The sequence below is a fragment of the Gymnodraco acuticeps genome, unplaced genomic scaffold (assembly GCF_902827175.1).
Source record: "Gymnodraco acuticeps unplaced genomic scaffold, fGymAcu1.1, whole genome shotgun sequence".
In the NCBI taxonomy this organism is placed as follows: domain Eukaryota; kingdom Metazoa; phylum Chordata; class Actinopteri; order Perciformes; family Bathydraconidae; genus Gymnodraco; species Gymnodraco acuticeps.
Window position 1 is genome coordinate 4,117,590 of NW_022990295.1, and position 19,233 is coordinate 4,136,822.

Sequence of the window (19,233 nt, forward strand, 5' to 3'; positions counted from 1 at the left end):
TTTATAACATGTTTTTATGCAGCCTGACACGAGGGCTTTCTTATTGATTATATTTGCGTCAACTTTGAGAATGGGTTAGAAGAAATTAGTTTGTTCCGTTTGATACTTTAATGGATATTCACTACATAGCTTCAGTTCAGCCTACTGTATGCAGTCAGTGAATGGTTAGAACAATACAAATAGGATACACCTCTTTATTGTATTGCAGGGCTTCTGCTATACCATCTATAGAAATGGGCAATTTAGTCAAATACAATCGAAAGAAAACTATAACTCTGTAAAGAGTTGTGATCTTGTCATGTGTAGAACAACCATTTTGCATGTATTTGTAGTCATAATTTGACAGGAAATGGAAGCAATTGAAATTAAGCTTTTCGATTGGAAACCGCTGAGTTTCATAAAGTTCATATAAAACAGAAAAAGCATCCAAATACTATATGGACGTGTCCTACTTGTCGAGTGCAGTCAAACAGTACAGTTCTGCATTGATTTTGAGTCATAAGGTAATATGATATGCAAAATATTGAAAGGAAATGACACTGCTACATTTTCATAAAGATATAAAATACAAGCACTAAAATCCCCCCAACAAGTGTACTAATAGAACAATAAGTAACTGCTGAATCATTAAAAAAAATACTATAAAATAAAAACACTATGATAAATAAAAAAGAGGTGTGTCTTGTCCAGTGTATTAGACTATATTCAACACAAACAGAAATTAAACAGTAAATTCACTTTTATTAAAATATATTTAACAATACAATTCACAATCCATTAAATATCCTTATATTTTCCTGTTAGAGATCATCTGGATAATATACATAGAAATTAAGACATTCAATAAGTTTTGTTTTGATTAGTTACATATCGTTTGTGTTGTTGCACCAGCAACACTGCATCTTTCTTTCTAAGGTGCGGAAAAGGTAATAGAGCGTAATGCAAAAACACATTCACTTCATATTACAACAATTGTACAAAACATATAAAGCCACTTTTTTTCAATAGATCAGAATCAAAAACACAAATTCCACAACTAATTTACATAAAGAGACATTTGGAGATCCATGTTTTTGGAAATCCCAGCCTTAAGACGCGTTTACTCTTCTTGGTCATGGAAAACAAATCATTGCAAAAGGAAGACTTCTGCATCCTCTTCAAGGAGTCAATGCTCATGCAGTCTCACAAACTAATAGTATTGTAGTCCTTCCAGTTCACAACTCCTGTGCGATATTAACATTTTCTCTTTCCTCTCGATTTTCTTTTTCTGGAGTAACCTATGGAAACAAAGACTAAAATGAATAAATGGAATCAAAATATATCCAATTAAAAAGGTTTAATAAAATGTTTTACAAAGGGGGTTACAAATATTGCTTTAAAACACCTGGCAAAAAAATAAGCCTATTGCTTTAAAAATGTTAAATATTTCTTTTTTTTTTAAAGTGGCAAAAACATTTTTTTTGCATTTACGTACAGCAACCATCATAAAAAGCCAATTCACAAAGCACACGTTATTTGCAGATTTGAGGAATGGACAAGAAAATATGGAAGGATAGACACAAAAATGGCAGCTTTCATGAAGTAACTCAGTCCACTATGACTTCACACACTGCAAGGCGGTTTGAAATCAGAAAACTGATGCTAAAATTCAATAATAAAGAGGATTACTTTCTATACAAAATTGAACTTTTTGGTTTAGTTTGTTGTTTGTGAGTTATGATTGTTAGAATTACCCACATGATTCTTGCTTTTACTGAATTGTAAAAATGTTAAAGAGAGAGCCGGTGTTAAAAGCTGAACAACAGAGAAAAATGAAATCCATATTCCAGTTAGACCAACAAATGACGTGTTATTTGGGACAACGTTTCGACGGCGAGTGTTTTCATTAGGATGATGTTTCTGCTTACAGTTTGCCATCCCATCGATTTGACCTACCTCACTGCAACACACAGCCTTTTTTATGTTTAGTGTGTCCTTTCGCCCTGTTACCTTAAGATAAGATAAGATGGTACTTTATTGATCCCAATTTGGGAAATGTTTGTGTTAATACAAATACAAAGACTACAAAAATAAATACATTTGTGTTTCAGAATGAAAACAGAGCATTACAAAAAAATCTGCAACATTTCCTGCACACTGCATAGTCTTTAATAAAATGCTTATGAATACACAGTAACATAGCCGATACATAAAATGTTAAATGCAATAAAAAGACAAACAAATATGAATTTCCCTTTAATAGGCATCAAGAGACTAGCGTTCCCAACATGCGCTTTATTAAATGTAATGGAGAGATTACCTGGATTCTTTTTGTTTGGTTTATAGAAGCTCCTCTTTCTCTTTGGTTCGGGCTTAGGGGATGGAGGCAGTGCTTCAGACACTGACGGCAGATCTGGTGACACCAGTCCATCGGGAACATCAAAGCCCTCACTGAGTGTAGTCACGGACGTTTTCAAAATAATCTCTTCTCGCCCCTTCTCTTGTCCTACAGTCTCTGGTAAATGGCTTATTTCATTACTAATTTCTCCATCTTCATCTCCCGTTGTGTTTCTCTCACTACTCGGCACATTGTTAGCATTCGGTAAAGGACCTTCCTTCATATGAATATCTACTTTACCATCCACTGGCTCTTTGGGAATCATCTTCTCAGATGCCAGGCTGGACGTGCCATCCAACACAGCTTCTAGCAGGTCAGAATCGGAGAGGGAAGTCGGGCTGAGGACGCTAGCCTCGGAGGAATCCGGTGAGAAGCCATTTGTGGGGAAACATGGTTGATGTTCCGCTTCAACCTGAGGCTGAGGTTGCATCGTATCTGGTGAAGACACTGCGGGTCCCTGTGGGTGTAACCCACCCTGCAGCGACGCAGGTCTTACCAGGGGTGCCTGCTTCATCATGGCTGGTACTCCTGGGGGTGCCTTGGGAGGTGCAGCTGGTCCGCCTTGAACTGCACTCTGAGGTGCTGGAGGAGTCTCTTCTGACGGGCTGAGGAAGCCGTTCACTCCGCCTGTCTCGGCCCGTGGACCCTCTGACGGAGTTTTGGAGGGAGCGAAGGTGACGGCTAGTTCTGCGTCTTTTTCTTCGACAGGCTTCACACTTGACCCTGAGAGGGAGAAGTAAGCAGTATTTGATGGTGAAGCTTAAAACCAATATTATCTTATAAATGTGGTGATGTCTTAATATGTGCAAACGCTGCATGAAAATAAAATGCTCTCCATGCAAACAACCGCTAATATAGCTCGACAAAGCAACTAATCGAAGGAGCTATAGCTTATCAAGGTGGCAGAAAGCGCAAATAAAAAGCAAAGGTAAAGCGGCAAGGCTGTGTCGTGGCTCGCAGTAAAGTGGCTCGGGAGCGGAGCTAGGAACTGCGGATGGAGGCCACAGTCTCTTGTCCTTACCAGATGGGAGGGTATCCCTACGAATTTCACTAGAAGGGAGGCTTTCCGAATCGCACCTTGGCCTGGTCTTTCTGAGGCTGAAACCTTTTCTGATATCCGCCAGGAGGTGATCGATGATGCAGTCGTCGTCCTGCGGGACAAAGCCTTTCTTGACTGGTAACAGAGAGGTAAAAAGAGGGATTTACTTAAGGTATTTTGTAGTACACAGTGAAAGAAAGCAGGCCTCTTCACAACTTACTGATTTTTCCATTCTCTCCCTTCTGTCTCTTGGACTCTTCATCTGCCAGCTGCTTCTTCCTCTTCTCAGCCTTGGCTGCCAGCTCTCGTCTGGATTTGTTTTCCTGTTATCATGAAAGTGAGGATTTGTCACTTAGCGATTTGTCTTTGTATAATTTGGACAGAGTAATATGAACATTTTCAAATGTATTCCCCCAGTATGTTGATACCCTCATTCCAAAGAAAACACTCCCCACTTATCCAAGAGGAAGGCTTGACTGGGAACTGGTTTTAAACTACACAATGAAAACATTCAGTGTTTAAACGACTATAAGGGTTTAATCACAGAGAGTCATATCATGAACCACATCAACAAAGTATCTTCTCTGACCTTTAGTGCCTTGAGGAAAAGTCCTCGGAAAGTTTTGATGGTTCCGAAGAGTTCCTCAAGCGACAGCTGGTTGACATCTTCACATAAGTAGACAGCCAGCTCACTCTTTGTCTTCTCAGTCTCCGTTAATGTTTCGGTCAAGTCCTGACATGCCTCCAGACTTTCCTGCAGCAGAGGAAATGGATAGAGTTATATGAACAGCTTCCACAAGTTATCACATTTGGCTCCATTTGTAGGCAAAGAAAAAATAATGATCATACCTGAAGAATGTTTCCGTACTGCTCCTTCACCTCTTCGTCAGAGGTGGAGACCTTCTTAGCCGTCTCGTTCAGACGTTTTAGTAAGGCACTGGCTTCTGACTGAACAGATTCCAGACTAATTCTGTGGATAAAGTATCAAATCCACTTAGGAGCAATTTAAAAGAAAAAAAGGAAAAACCTCAGCGAAAGTAGATGTGAAAGGTTTACATACCCTGCTGCTTTTTCACAGATCTCTATATCATCCGGCAGCGCCAACAGCTCTGGGTGGTTCACCTCTACTTCCTTTGCCAAAAAAAACAAACATGAAGTAAGCAATCAAACAAGATCCCAACTGAGATAAAGAAATGTTAGCTGTGAGCTACTTTGTGTACCTCCAGGATGTGATGAAGCAGCGTAATGCGGCTCTTGTTGGCCTTGGTCTCTGTGAGTTTGAGCAGAGAGCTGATCTTGAACCCTGCAGCGTTCCCGGTGTGACTTCCCTGAAAGTAGAAGGATGAATGAAAAAAATGAAAGCTCCGTCTAAATATAAGCTTAAATAAAATGTATTCAAAAAAAGAGCTTCTTACATAATTGAGAAAATTACCAACGTCCAGGATGAGCTTGCAGAAACTGGGCATGAGCGTGCTAGTTCTGAGGGCTAAGATATTGGTTACGTGGTGTTAATTTGAAAATAGGGAAATTACATCTTGAAATAGAATGACCACTACATGCATGTTACAAGCTGTGAAGGGCCTTGGGTTTACTTACACTGGCAGGCTTCCGCCACCAGCTTAGCTCTAGGTTTGAGCATATCCAACACTGATGAAATCTCCTCACACAACAACATGCACTCAATCCTCAACTGATAACTGGGGGAAAAAGCCAGAAAGCAAAGCAAACAAGGAGCCAAGTTATGAAATATCAAGCATGCACTTTATCAACAGTGAAATCAGAACCGGCGTGACAAATAATTACCAGGGAACAGTGAGAAGGGAGGTGTAGAACCGGTCAACATTTGCCAACTTTTCTTTGTCTCCTTGAAAGGACTTCAAATTTTCAATCTGTGTGAAAGATCAAGACAGTGATTCAGACAGGTTTGCAAAATCAAGTGCAAACAAGTCTCTAGGTAAGGATGGAGAATAGATAGAGTACAAACCTCATGGCTCTCTGGTAGGAGCTTCACAAGCTGTTTCAGCACCTCTACGTCAAACTTAGTACGGTCTCCATTCTGAATCATGGCTACAAAGTCCTCATTTTTGCTGGACAAAGAAGATTACAAATATTGTATTTTATATGAAATATTATGCATTAAAAAAAACTGCAACACATGAAAAATCTTACCATTTGAACTGCTTTAGGAATATGTTCAAATTCAAGTTTTTCTTTGGATCAATGAATGTGATCTGATGGGAAAGAAAAGACAAGTTAAAAAGGAATATTGATTATTCAGCTTTGAAAATCTGGCGTTTGTTGTTTCGAGCCGTGTCGAGTGTTGACCAAGCACACCTCTTTAGGCTCCTTCTTGACAGGAGCAGCTGCCCCCTTGTCTTTGTTCTCGGTCACCGGGAAACTGAACAGCTGCTCGATACTGCTGTAGTTCGGCTCCCGAGAAGGCGGCTCACCCTGAACCGTGGCCCACATGGAGTGACCATCTGTGTGTGTGTGTGCAGGAAGAGAGGAAGCTGTAATGAGCTCATGTGGTTCCATTTTGTATCAACATCCTACCATGGCTGATCTAAAAGTAACGGGCCATCTCTCAAAAACACCCACATTTTTGTCTATCCAACATATTCAGTCAGTAGTGATGTCTTTATATGTCAGCTCTAAAACTTAAAATAGTCATTTTTCTGTCATTTTGCAAGGAAAATTACTTAAAAATAAATCAGTAATCACAATAGATTATTTTCGTTCAATCGACTAATCATTGCAGCTATATTATGTTAAAATCAATGCTCCATCCCCATCAACTATTCTGGACTCATATGCGTTCTATCAAAAGCTTCACACACATTTCCCATAATGCTGTTCTGTTTAAAAAAACACAAAAAAAATGTTCTAAAAGTTGTGATAATATATCAGATCTTGACATATTGAGGAAAAAATGTAAGCTAAAAAAGATTTAGGATATGTAAGTGGCACCACATTCTTTAAATCAGATTGAGCGAGGGTCTGCTGCCCTCATGACCTCAAAAGACTAATTACAGAAGCATCTGAAAGTTTTATCCACTCACCCGTAACCGCACGCAGTTTCTGCCAGTTGAGCTTTTTCATCCTCAGGGTGGGGCATCGGTGTGCCTTGGTGGGGGCAGCGGACCCCAGGGACTGACTACCCTGAGCCACCATCATGCCGGGGGGAGGCGGAGGAGCTGGCATGCCAGGTAATGGAGGTGGTGGTGGTGGGCCGCCACCCATACCAGGTAATGGAGGTGGTGGTGGTGGGCCGCCACCCATACCAGGTAATGGAGGTGGTGGTGGTGGGCCACCACCCATGCCAGGTAATGGAGGTGGCGGAGGAGGCATACCCAGACCACCAGGCAGTGGCGGTGGTGGTGGAATTCCAGGCAAAGGCGGAGGAGGTGGGGGTCCACCAAACCCCCCAGGTAGTGGTGGAGGAGGAGGTGGGCACTGGTTAGAAGGTTGGAGCATACTTGGGGTTAGAGGAGGAGGAGGAGGAGGAGCAGAGGCACACAGTGGTTTCTGAGAGGAGGTTAAGCTTTTCTCTGACTTCTCTTCATCCCCACTATCTGGGTCAGTCTGGACCCCCTTATCCGCTCTCCCCAGCTGCCCGTCCAGCTCGTGCTGACCCCTGCAGCTCTTGCCCTTGGAGAACAGCAGCCGCTGCATGATCTTCTCAGAGGACTCCATATGAGCTGCGGCACAAATCCAAACACACACAGAGGAACCCAATTTCAGTACTTCTCTTTAAAACAAAACGCTTTTAGTCATCCAGTCAACATCTGCATGTATTTCATTGCTATGATCCATTTCCTGGGTAATCACTCCCCTTCACACATGAATAGCTGAGGAGCCCATTAGCTAGCCATTAGCCTCTCCAGAGATCTGACCTGAAAGTGAATGTATTGCTGCTTTAGTGCTGACTCACAGTCCTGGGCCAGCAGTATGGCTCGGTTAGTGATGGACTCCAGAGCCTGCCAGATGTCAGAGTGGTCCGGCCCGAGCAACAGCAGCGTCTGCAGGATGGACAGCAGCTGCATGGAGGCTGGGGTGCTGCTAACCTGCACACATCAGCACATGCATACAAACAAATTAAGACAGCATGTCCTGTTTACACATTTAAGTCTAACAATGTGTGCCAGCGCCACAAAGACCTGATGAAACCGTTTATTCAGACATTAGATCCTTTTTGCAACAACTATAACAAGTAGCAGAGAGACAGTCTGCTCTTACCTTGTTAAAGAGAGTAGTGAACACCTCCAGGTGATCACTCATGTCAATACCCCCATAGACCCGCAGTATCTCCTCCTCATCTTCAGACATTGCCTCTTCAAAAGCTTCCCATTGAATAATTAAGTCTTCATCCTCCTCCTCCCTGCACACAACACACATCACTGCAAGAGACCACTTCAGCACAAGGGTCACTAATGGACACAAATGGCAACATCAGTTATAAAAGCACCATTTAACACTCAATAGTAATGGACTTTTAAAAAAGACCTTTAAAGCTCAGAATTAATTTGTTGCATAAATCAGCATTAAAGACTAAACATGACAAAAACTAAATGGGAACAAAAAGATGGAAGACTCACCTTAACTTTGGCAGAACATCAAGTAACTGAAGTCCTGCAACACAACGTGAAACACAGTTCTGAGTACCACAACACTCAATCATCATGTTTTTTTTAAGGAGGCTTATCTCCACAGTGTCTCACACAGCATTCCACATATGCTGGTTTTGGGGCAATTGGCAGGAAGTCACAGGTGAGCAATCACACAAGAGGAGTGGCCCAACAAAGTGCTGATTGGTCAAAGGTGCTAGATTGCATTGTATTGCATTTAGGAGGGTTTATATAACTGAAAGTAAGAAATATTGGTCAAGCTATCTTGACAGTTAAGACCTTATTGTATTGATAGAAAAACAGTTTGTGACCAGTACATGCTTGGAATAGACTCAAAAGGCAATAAGAAAGAATAATCCACAATTAAAAATGCATGGACTGGTAGAGAGTTTCATTCAAAAGTTATCATCAAATATCACATTATCTCTGTATGATTTGATCAATGTAATAGTTGTACAATTTTCTTGAAATAGAAATGTTGATAGCCAGTATTATTGGTGTAAAATGCATGAATGCACAATGATTTTTGACACATAGGTTTGCTTGGTTCCCAGACGTTTTTTTTCAAATGAGAATGAGGCCATTAGGCCTATTCTTAGGCCGTCCCAGTGACAGAGATATTTGTAATAGAGATCCTGCTGATGGCCCGCTTTCCCATCTGCATTCACTCTCTGCACCAAGGGGAGACACTGTTGCAGTTCACCACAGTGAGAATTACTCATGGTGGGACCTCAAGGTAATGTTAGGGAGACAGGTGAATAGGGTGACATTTTAAACATCAGGTTCACCATGGAACTTCCAAACATGATTTCATTCACTATGAATGTTCTTTTTATATTACAAGTTTTCTAAAAAGTTATGTTTAAATATGCAAATGAGGCATTTTCCTATTAAATATGTGCTTGTTTGCATACACTATCAGAAAAGTAAACATTGGATAAAGCCACTTTCAAGATTCTTGTTTTATTTGTTGCGATTTTAGAGGCAAATGTTTTTTTAACAGAGGGAATTAGTTTAATCTCACTGGCCCAGTAAGAATTATCAACCCCTCCATAGAGAAAACATCAAAATAAACTAGTCTGGTATATGTTAGTGTTAATGAAGTGGAGATGTATGGCTCAGAGTCTAAACACATTTTTTAAATAGAGATAACAGCCTTTAAAGACATTATAAAATTAGAAGGATTATAAAATCCCATGTATTTTCCAAGACACTACAAGTCAAAAGGGTAAACAATGTAGATATCACAATGAAACTTCCCCCATTTGATTACTTACGGGGAAAACATGTTTTGTATTACAAGTCTTCTGAAATGTTATGTTTGTTTATGCAAACTAGGCATTATCTTATATATATTTTGGTGAATTTAGAGAAATCTACAGACGTAAATAAAGTGTACTAACCTCAACATCATAATATGTATTTTGGGTGCTTTCACTGGTCTGCATAAAACATGCTATGGAAGCAAAATAGCCCCAAAAAATGTATCTGGCCCGATTGTCTGTCTAGAGGTATATCGGCTTAAATAGCAGCTGAATGGAGAACCTACCAATGAACTGCTTTCTCATCTTATCCCTCTCCCTGAGGTCATCTGTGCCGAAGATGAGGGCGTTGATGACACTGAGGAGCGTTACCATGTAAGGTACGTTATCTGTGGCCTGCAGCTCGTTCATGATCACACTGAAGCGATACTGCTGCGTCTTCACGACCTGAAGGGTGAAATCAATCATCCACTTCAGTGAGGAACAATGTGATTCCACAGGATTATAATGCCTGTGCATCCAACCCACCACTAGAGGGCACTGTTTAGGTATTTATCATTCAGAGTGGTGATGTGGTATCATGTGAGGTAAATACAAATAATTTAAGAAAGTTGGTAGTAGGACTTTTTCATGTTCATTTACTTACCTTGTAGTGATCCAGAGCATCCAGAGCCAGGCGATGGCCGTCTACAGAGAACACGCTCAGGGCAGCAAGAAGATCAAACACCTGTTTCTTCACCATGGTGTTGGAAGTGTCCAAAGCTGTGGAGCAGCATGATCACACACATCAATACAGTTCAAGCGCTTGTATTTTTCATCAGTTTGTCTATGAGAAAGCCCCTATCTCCCCTCTTGTAGTGTAGTCCCGAGCAGGATGCTTTGTTTCACAGATCTTTAGGCAACTATAGTTGAACTTTGCCCTCTGGGGATGTTGCATTGTACAGTAGATACACATGTGTTTTTCCGTGTAAGTGTCTGAGCCCCCCTCAGACACTTACACGGGAAATCCAATATTCATGACTCACTGTGATATTACATTTTTAGGGATTTCTTAAGCAACACTTGTTGATTCATCTCTGTGCATAAAGAGGAATTGACTGGAAAATTGGAAAAAGCTCAGCACAGTGAGTTATGACCCATTTAACGAATATTTCTAATGTTACATAATATTTAAAAACGAATGCAGCATCCCAAAAATTAATATCTTTTGAAATTATTTTTGACTAAATTGGAAGTATACTTTAAAATATTTTGGGCCACTCTTGGAGTACGGTAGATGATCATTTTTTTAACAAAATGAGGTGTATGGTCAACCTTGGGAGAGCTTCCGGATGTATCCCTCGTTGTCTATGATGAAGTGGATCCCTGCAGAGGAGTTCATGACAGCCCGGACGCAGTTGACACAGGTGAGCTGCAGAAGGGCATCGGCAATGCGAGAACACCCCCGCCCCGAGAGCCGATCCAGGGCCTCCAGGAGGAGATCCAGCCCGCTGAGCTCCAGGAACTGGACCATCCATGTCTGGTCGCTGCCCTCCAGGCGCCTCCTCAGCCCTGAGTAGTTGACCACGGTGGGGACTTGCAGCAAGCGGATGCACAGCTCTGGGTCAGCGCTCTCCAGGTTGGCCTCCTGCTGGGTATCTGAGTCCTGCGAGGAGCCCAGGCGACCCCTGACAGCCGCCCACTTCATCTTCCCATCTGGCTTCCCCGACATGATGGCTGTGGAGGACAGAAGGGAATGTTCACCGTTTTTGTTCAATGTGTGCAGATGACAAGAGACCATTTTTTATTATTTCTTAAAAGGTTTTGGAATGTAGATGGCATGTATTTGCAACCCATATCCAAGGGATTTTGTCCAGTTTTACAGTGTCATCGTTGTTATCCAGACTAGAGGAAGCAGGCCAATACAAGGCGTTATCAGAAGGAATGCGGAATAGGAAATGATAGCTCTGCATTTTTGTAGATGAGTAAAAGATATGTCAGCAGTCCAGTCACCACTAGCTCTGCCAAAACATTCCTATTTAATCCTGTTAGAAAGAGCCTGGCTCATCATTGTCTGGTCAGTGCCTATTGCAATTTACTGTATAAATAAATGTATTTTCAAGCTCCCTACTGGAGTATAAACATTGGAAAACATGCACAAGGTAAAGAACTGTGCAGGAGAAACCTTTCACAACATCACATCAACATGAATGACATTGACATGAATAACCACATTGATCAGACATCAGACAAGGGCCCTTTACTGGTATAACCTCAGAGCACAGCCGCCTCCTTTACCAAGCGTCTAAATACTTTCTACACCAAAAGCATTGTACAAGTATAATAAACACGTTCCCACACTCTTATGAAATCAACAGCCTGAGGGTTCCGGCCAAATAAGCAGGAAAACTTTCTCCAAAAGTCTAAAAAGACTTTCTCTCTGTGCTGGAGTTGTGATATTAGGTGGTCAAGAATAAAAGAACAAACAGGAGTGTTTCTTCTGTCCCCTGTTGTTGATTTCACACTTGGCAAACACAAGATATACAGAGGAGGCATTGAGTGAGGAGCGTTAACAAACACATTGCTCTGTTCACTGAGCGAGTCTGGAAGGAATTATTAGTCGTCCTCTATTTTAACATCTAGCATTTAACATTACATTTGAACATTTAACATCTAGAGACAATGTAAAGCCCTACTCAGGAAGCTTTTTTGCACAGTAAACTAAATACAGTAGAAATCCGATTGGCATTTCTCTCTAGAGAATTTAATTTAATTTCAAACCTTTATTTAACCAGATTGGTCCCATTGAGATCATAGATCTCTTTTTCAAGGGAGACCTGCAGCATATAGGTTCCACATGAAACATAAAACAATAAAGGACATCGTACATTATATTTACAGGATACATTTACATAGTTATAGACATTTACAAGTGCCCATAGTATCAACGAGCATTTCATTTAGCCTAGCTTTAAAAACATGCAGAGGAATGAGATTGCTCAGTTTTCAATTCTTGCTGAAGATTGTTCCAAGCAAGTGGAGCTGCTGCGCACATAAAAGCTGTCTTACCTAAGACAGTCCTTGCTCTTGGCACATCTAACAATACTACATCATGCGATCTCAGACAATAGCTGCTTGCAACTCTCTGTGTTATCAGAGAGCAGATATAATACGGGAGTTTACCCAACAAAGCTTTATAAATAAACGTGTACCAATGACTGAGCCTCCGTACAGTAAGTGATGGCAAACCTGCCTTGGTATACAGTCAGTGTACAGTGATGTTTAAGTGCTTTACAATTAGTGACAAATCTCAGTGCGCTGTGATCTAACTTGTTCAGGCAATAGGCAGGTGCATTCATATACAACAAATCACCATAGTCCAGCACAGGTAAAAAGGTCACAGTGACTAGCCTTTTCCTGGCTTCAAAAGAGAAACAGAAACAAACTTGTTTCTGAAAAAGAAACCTAGTCCAACCCTCAACTTTTAAAGCAGGTTATTGACCTGAAGTTTAAAAGTAAGACAATCATCAAGCCAGATACCAAGGTATTTATAACAGGCAACCGCCTAAATCGCAGCCATTCTACCTCTGAGCCTGATTTCCTAGCCTTTGCCCAGGCCTTGTTTCTCTCATGTAGGAGACTAGACGTCCCTTCACTCTAAATGTACGCAGGGGTGCATGTCTATCAATAATTTCCATAAAACCAAGATAAAAATAAGACCATGCAGTTTCTACATCAGCACACAGATCGATTTTACCCCAATCAAAACCAAACAGATCATGCACAAAACCCTGCTCCACAAAATGTTTTGTGTCTCTCTTTATGACAATGTGAGGTTTACCCTTTTGGACTTTAGTGTCCCTAATTGTGGCTACAACACAGTGGTCACTCAAGTCATTAGCAAATACTCCCACAGATTAGTATTTATACTTGTAATTTAGCAAAGTAATGACTCGTGAAAAATCTGACAAATCCGACAGAGTCAAGGTAGGCCTACAATGAGGCTTTTTTTCATTGCACACATATTTTGGCACGGCATTTGTCAGCTCTCTGACTGCAGCATTTTCAGTCCTGCTGCCAGTGTGAGTGTTACCGTGGCAGCAAGCAGGCGGACAATAGTGTTTTACAACAGGCCTTCACAATACTCTTCAAAGAGCCAGTGTTCATTGTCCACAAAATGGATGGACGGCTCCCTGTCCCCTTTCAAGCTAATAAGGGTTATGCCCAGAAAACAAGTTAAACACTTTCCGATTTGTTACATTTGGCTGTGCTTCTCAGTGTGTCCAGGAAGCTAAAGTTACAAGTTTATGCTTGCAATCTGGAGAATTTAATTACTGAGAGTTTTTGTGAAATCGACCCACGCCTTGCAGATTCAGAAGAGTGAGTAAGTCACGTCCACTGAAACGGTGTGTGTATGAACTGTACTCCCCCGTATGGCACAGGGACTTTTCATGAGGAAGGAAAGGACTTTCCTAGGACAGGAAACTTGGCTTGAGATAAACATGGGGGGGGGGGGGGGGGGTGTGTGACAGCTCCTGTTCCTTTTTTGAAATGTCCGTTTCATTCCTAGGATGATGATTTGTTTCTAATTAGAGGGATATTTTCAGGGATCTGGGCTTCATGTCAAGCTGTGTCAAAGCTCAACTATAATGAAAAAAAAAACACATTCTTTTGAGCACTCCCAATATATCAACAACTTTCAATCGCCAACCTCGTCTGCCAGCTCTCCCACATGACGCACTAATAGCAGGCTGATTCATCGCATTCAGGAAGAACCTACTCATCTGTCCTTCGGTTAAACCGCCCACACACACAGCCCACTGCCACTGTACAGCATCAACCTTCTGAAAAATATATCCACTGATTTATTTCGTCAGACATATGCACACTTGCAGACATGGTTCATTTTTCCTGCAAATGTTCTGAGCAACTCTGCAAAAATAAATGTGTGAATTTACTAATCGAGTGTGGATTACTAAAATATCATGGACCAGTTAAGAAATTATCTCATTCTGTTCCCTTCCACAAAAATACACATAGATTGGAGATAATTGATGGGTACATATTATATTATAAGATGTAGATTGTACCTTTGAGCCCTGAAATAATAACGTTAGATTGCATGGAACAATATGTGTTAATACATGTCAAATATGTGGCTTAGTTTTGCATAATAATAGATAATTGTTCCCCATTCATTCATGCCATAAAGTCTGATACAGTATTGATAGAAGGATTATAACAACATCTGGTAGTCATTTAACAAATATCCTGATCCTCCTCTCTTCCACTCTTTGCTATTTAAGGGAGTGACTGAAATGCCTGCAAAGTCTACAAGCACATTTTGGAGTTAAATGTATCTTTTAGTTTTAGTTTCCTTTATTCCCAGACTTTCTGTAGAAACCTTAAAGTGGACCTATCATGCTATATTTGAATAATATATTGTAGCAATTGTATGATTGATTTAACCTGTTCAAATGTATTTAAAAAACGTGGACATTGACAGCTCATATGGTCCAATACACAGCTTTAAAACTGGCATTCTTAGTTCATGTGGATTTTGGCAAGACAGGTTTTTTCCTCACTGCCGTCTTCCTCTTTATTCTGTCCGAGGCAAGGAGGTTCAGAGGGAACAGTCGATAAGACTGACACACACCATAAAACAATTGCCAGTGTGTCAATCTGTATTGATCCTTTTCTTAGTATGATAAACAAACGGTCCTTAAATAGCGACATTAACGGTGCAACATCATTACTTTGCGCTGCGATTTTCCCCCACATACCATGGGGCATAACGGGACCAGTCACATTACAGTGGCGGGTAAAATTCACCAGAAAAACACACTAATAGCGGTTATTACTTCAGCACATGACACATCCTTATTCCTTATTGAATCGTTATATATAACCTATGACACCTTACCTGGTTTTATTCCATAAATATGAAGACACTTGAAGAATTGCGTCCACTGGTGTGTCTCAGATGGGGAAGCGCTTTGCAGTCATCCGGACAACCTTTTATTTTCTGCCAAAAAATGAAACATGGACCCATGAAAAATGAGGCACTGTGTGGCAGATCCTACCCCGTGTTGTTTTGCAGATGGCACCGTTTTTTCAAATCCTTACAGCCCTTGCGCTTCATTCACTTGAGTGAGAGTCTGACGGTGTCACAAAAACAGCAACATTACCGAGGATGACATCCGATCAAAACTTTCAGAATAAAAAGCCAGAGCGGCTGAAGTGGGTATTGTGAATACAAACTGTATAATAAGTGTGGTTACAATAAAACGCCCCAAAAATACATGTTAGTTATTGTTTGACAACCTTTTTAATATATTTTCAAGAACTGGCCTAACCGTCAGTTTATGTAGTCCTACAGATCTCAATAAAATACAAAATAAAAGTAATAACTAAGTTAAAGTGAACTCATGAACAGCTATTATCAATAACATTGTTATCAATAAAGTAAACATAAAGTTAGAGTCAACAAAATGTAACCACATAAAACCAGAACTAGCCTAACAGACGTGACAGAATTAGCAACATGTTAGCGTTCAACTGCTAATGCTTGTATGGCTAAATAAGCAGTAGTCCAAAAATAATGACCGTTTAACATCTCAATTACACAAAAAGTTATTAAAATGGATTACCTTCAGATGCTCCAACCACAATATTTGGGTAGTTATCGAAATAAGCCTGTTCACTTGGTTACTCCTGTCCTTGCTCACAAATCTGTAACAATTTCGGTTGAAACTGCTAACGTTACTACTGACAGCATCATCAAACTGAAAATAACGGCTGGAGCGTTAAACTAATATCCAAGCAGTTTAATAAAAAAACGTTGATAACTTATTCAAACTCAACAGTGTTTTTAAATCAGTATTTGTTTTGAAGGCAAACTTCCGTGTTTCCCGGTATTATTGTACTTGCCGTTTTCTGACTTGAAGCTGTTTGTTATGCAGCCAGTGGTTGTGGGCCCTCCACCCCAGCTCCACCCCCCCACCCAATCCCATCAGCTGGATCTGGCCCCTCTGCTGGAGGGAAATTAACTAGGGTTCCCCAGACTCTCCTAGTATCGTCCAAGATGCCCAGAGTTCAACCTATTAAAACTTACTTTTGAGTTAATGTAGGCTAGTTGAGTGTTTAAATTAGAATCCAGGATCGAGACACAATCTGGAGACACCTATAGGCCACATCTTTCCTACATGATTTGTTTACATGGCTTCAGGGTTTAAGAATTGTGTAATCTTTCGCAAAGCACGTTTTGCGACATTACTTTATTGATAGAAGAAGGGAATAAAGAGGTATAGGCCAATAGTTGCATACAGCAAAGACATACCAACACATTGAGCACAGAGATAGAAAGACAATCTACAATGTCTACAATAGTAATTTTGTTTGGATATGTTGAGAATTTCAATTACTGTAGTAGGCGTACCGTTTTGTCATTTACCTGGTGACTAAGCAATGCTATTTAGCTAGAGTCTGACTGCTCCAGAGAAAGCGTAGCTATGATTTAATTGTATTGTTGCGCCACTTTAGATTCCTATTGCCATAGTGTCATCTTTTGTTTGTCCAGAGGAACATTTGGCTAATATCAGGAAGACCACTGAGAAATCAACCAGCAGCATCAATACTCAAATTACAACCCCAAAGAATATGCAGAGTGTTTTAATGGAAATAATGGCCACCCACGAGCCTGCTTTGTTTCATACAACAAAGCTATTGAGCAAATATCATGCTCTCAACAAAGTCAACAACTTTCTTGCTTGGCTAGTTAAACAGGATCACGTAATCAAGCTCGAACTATAGCCTACTTAAAAGTGAAAGCCAATAATATTCCCATGTATTTTCCTGTACACACATTCACAAATTAAAGCACAAATTGACTCTTCCAAAACCTTTTACCACATGGATCTCTATGAGGGTGTGTCAGTGATTATAGGATTTAGTTTTGGGTTTTACCAAGGTAAGGTCACACAGCTCCTTAGGATGAACATTTTGAGAAGAGGCAATTTTTTTTTAGATACCCTGAAGTAGTAGTTTGCAAACAGCATGTCAATCTTTAACCATAACCTTTAATCACATTTTTATAAAAGATCGGTTTACATTTTAATAATCAAATAAGTATGTGAACATAACCAATAACCTACCATAGCCAATAACAAATACATGTAACTTAGGCCTATTTTATTTTTGTTGTTCATTCATATCTTATTTGACCTAGTTAACATTTATTTATGCATATTTTTTAATATGTTTAAACAGTTTAAAGGATTACTTTGAAGTAGTGTGTAAATACCAGAGGTGTAAAGTAACTAAGTCCCCTTACTCAAGTACTTTACTGTGTCCTTCTACTCCTCTACAGTTCAGAGGTAAATGGTATTACTTTTTATACTATATATCCTAACAGACCCCTCAAGAGTTCATGGTTCATACACCACACTAGCCTACAAACTAAAAGTATCCCAGAAAAGCATAACATTTAAAACATGGCTACAACAACTAAAATACCCAGATGAAATTGTCCTGGGTGAAGACATCCCCACAGTAGAGTTTTCTGTTTATATTTTAAAATTGATACAAGGTGTTGTCGGGGTAAATTAAGTATAGCTAATAGCAGACTTCACCATGATTCAAATGTAAACAAAGGTGGATCCCAGCAGTCCCGAAAAAAACAACAAATGTGTAAACTTTTCCAATATCCTGTGGAGCCTGACACAGGCTGATGTTATAAAGTGATTATTATCAAAGATATATAAGAAGTGGTGCTACTTCATCATTTGTCCAACAGAGAGCACTCTAAACGTATGACAGCAATCTGAAGCACCAGGGTGGAGTGCAACTGAGCATGTTTTATTCATAAATAACATTTATTTAGTCCACTTATTTAACGTACATACACTTATGTACCTGTGTTTATGTGAAAGAAAACAGCCAATACATAATTTAGTTTAGTTTTTACTCCAAACCTCAAAAGTCAATAGGGTTGTATAGAATTTGTTGACATAAAACATATAATGGTTGAGAAACACAATGCAGTTCCACAAATTGATACACTTAATTAGGGCCATAAATAAAGCAAAAATGTAGCTATTATGATGAAAAAATGCTGATTGGATCTTTAATGACAGAGGTGAAACAAATAGACAAGGTAAAACCATTACACACCTGGAATAAATTGAAAGTAATACCTGCCTATTTGATCACTTGTTAGCAGCCAAAACAAATGTAAACCCAAGTCAAAAAGGTTAGGACTTATACAACCTATTTTTCAATGTAAATGCTATGGTAAAAATGCACAAAATATCAACAGCAATGCAGAACAGAGTACAGCAGAGCAAAAACTACAATTCCCAGGTTGCAGTGCATATCGCAGTTGAAAGGTTAAAGACGTCAACCGCACGCAGAACGAGGACAACAACAAACCCCTGAATTAGCCAAACGTTAGCATTGTGTTAAAATATCTTATTTTTCTGTGTTGATACTGTTTTAATTTTTTTGTGAAAATGTCGAAAATGGCTAAGGATATCCTAAAGATGGACCTTTATGGTTTACTCGGAATTGACATCACTGCTACACCAAAAGAGGTATGTATGTAAGCTAGCTGTTAAGCTAATTAGCTAGATAGAAATACGTTACTTTAGATCAGATGCATACCAGTCTGGAGGATGTCCTTTAGGTAGAACGTTTATCCGAGTGCTGGCTAACATTACATGGAAAAAGCGTTTGCACTTGCACAAGAACAAACTACGTGTGCTGCATTTCACTTCAGACGGCTATTTTAGCTTCTAGTTACCATGCAGCTTGTAACTGTGGGTCTGTGGTTATATTTTCCATGCATGTACACTACTAACGTAACATAAAATAGTATTTTCTTCTTTAAAGTGAAACACCAGGTAAGTGAAGCGAGGACTGAAATTGTAGGTTAAATGAGACCTCAAGTAGCAA

At 40.0% G+C, this 19,233-nt stretch overlaps 2 protein-coding genes across 8 annotated transcripts in view; one reads left to right on the forward strand and one right to left on the reverse strand.

The window, feature by feature from the left end:
- Window positions 1-721: 721 nt before the first annotated feature.
- Window positions 722-15,449, reverse strand: inf2 (inverted formin 2). 7 transcript variants are annotated; one of them, XR_004569588.1, is made up of 22 exons: window positions 15,206-15,444; window positions 10,618-11,019; window positions 9,950-10,065; window positions 9,591-9,750; window positions 8,012-8,045; window positions 7,653-7,794; window positions 7,348-7,480; window positions 6,476-7,114; window positions 5,751-5,896; window positions 5,586-5,647; window positions 5,401-5,503; window positions 5,220-5,305; window positions 5,013-5,113; window positions 4,832-4,902; window positions 4,637-4,744; window positions 4,477-4,547; window positions 4,266-4,386; window positions 4,006-4,170; window positions 3,637-3,739; window positions 3,399-3,551; window positions 1,936-3,100; window positions 722-1,277 (listed from the first exon to the last, which is right to left on the reverse strand). XR_004569588.1 is itself a non-coding variant. In XM_034222561.1 (22 exons), exons 2-22 carry the CDS (start codon window positions 11,012-11,014, stop codon window positions 1,234-1,236), a joined length of 3,756 nt encoding a protein of 1,251 aa, XP_034078452.1. In that variant the 5' UTR covers window positions 11,015-11,019; window positions 15,206-15,444; the 3' UTR covers window positions 722-1,233. The 7 variants fall into 7 exon arrangements, 5 of the variants coding, with proteins under 5 accessions (XP_034078452.1, XP_034078451.1, XP_034078450.1 ...); XM_034222561.1 differs by having other exon boundaries at window positions 2,300-3,100; XM_034222560.1 differs by lacking the exon at window positions 15,206-15,444 and having other exon boundaries at window positions 1,936-1,989; window positions 2,300-3,100; window positions 10,618-11,014.
- A 3,213-nt stretch (window positions 15,450-18,662) lies between these two features.
- Window positions 18,663-19,233, forward strand: part of dnajc17 (DnaJ (Hsp40) homolog, subfamily C, member 17) — a 38,555-nt gene continuing 37,984 nt past the window's right edge. The window contains exon 1 of the mRNA XM_034222241.1: window positions 18,663-18,872. Coding sequence (XP_034078132.1) covers window positions 18,792-18,872 — 81 coding nt within the window. The 5' untranslated portion in view covers window positions 18,663-18,791. The remainder of the gene's footprint in view (window positions 18,873-19,233) is intronic.

Coding starts and splice junctions, on each gene's coding strand:
- inf2 (XM_034222559.1), bottom strand. CDS start 11,014: ATGTCGGGGAAGCCAGATGGGAAGATGAAGTGGGCGGCTGTCAGGGGT. Junction 4,903..5,012: donor GGTGGCGGAAGCCTGCCAGT/GTAAGTAAACCC, acceptor CCAATATCTTAG/CCCTCAGAACTAGCACGCTC. Junction 3,552..3,636: donor GGGAGAGAATGGAAAAATCA/GTAAGTTGTGAA, acceptor CTCTGTTACCAG/TCAAGAAAGGCTTTGTCCCG.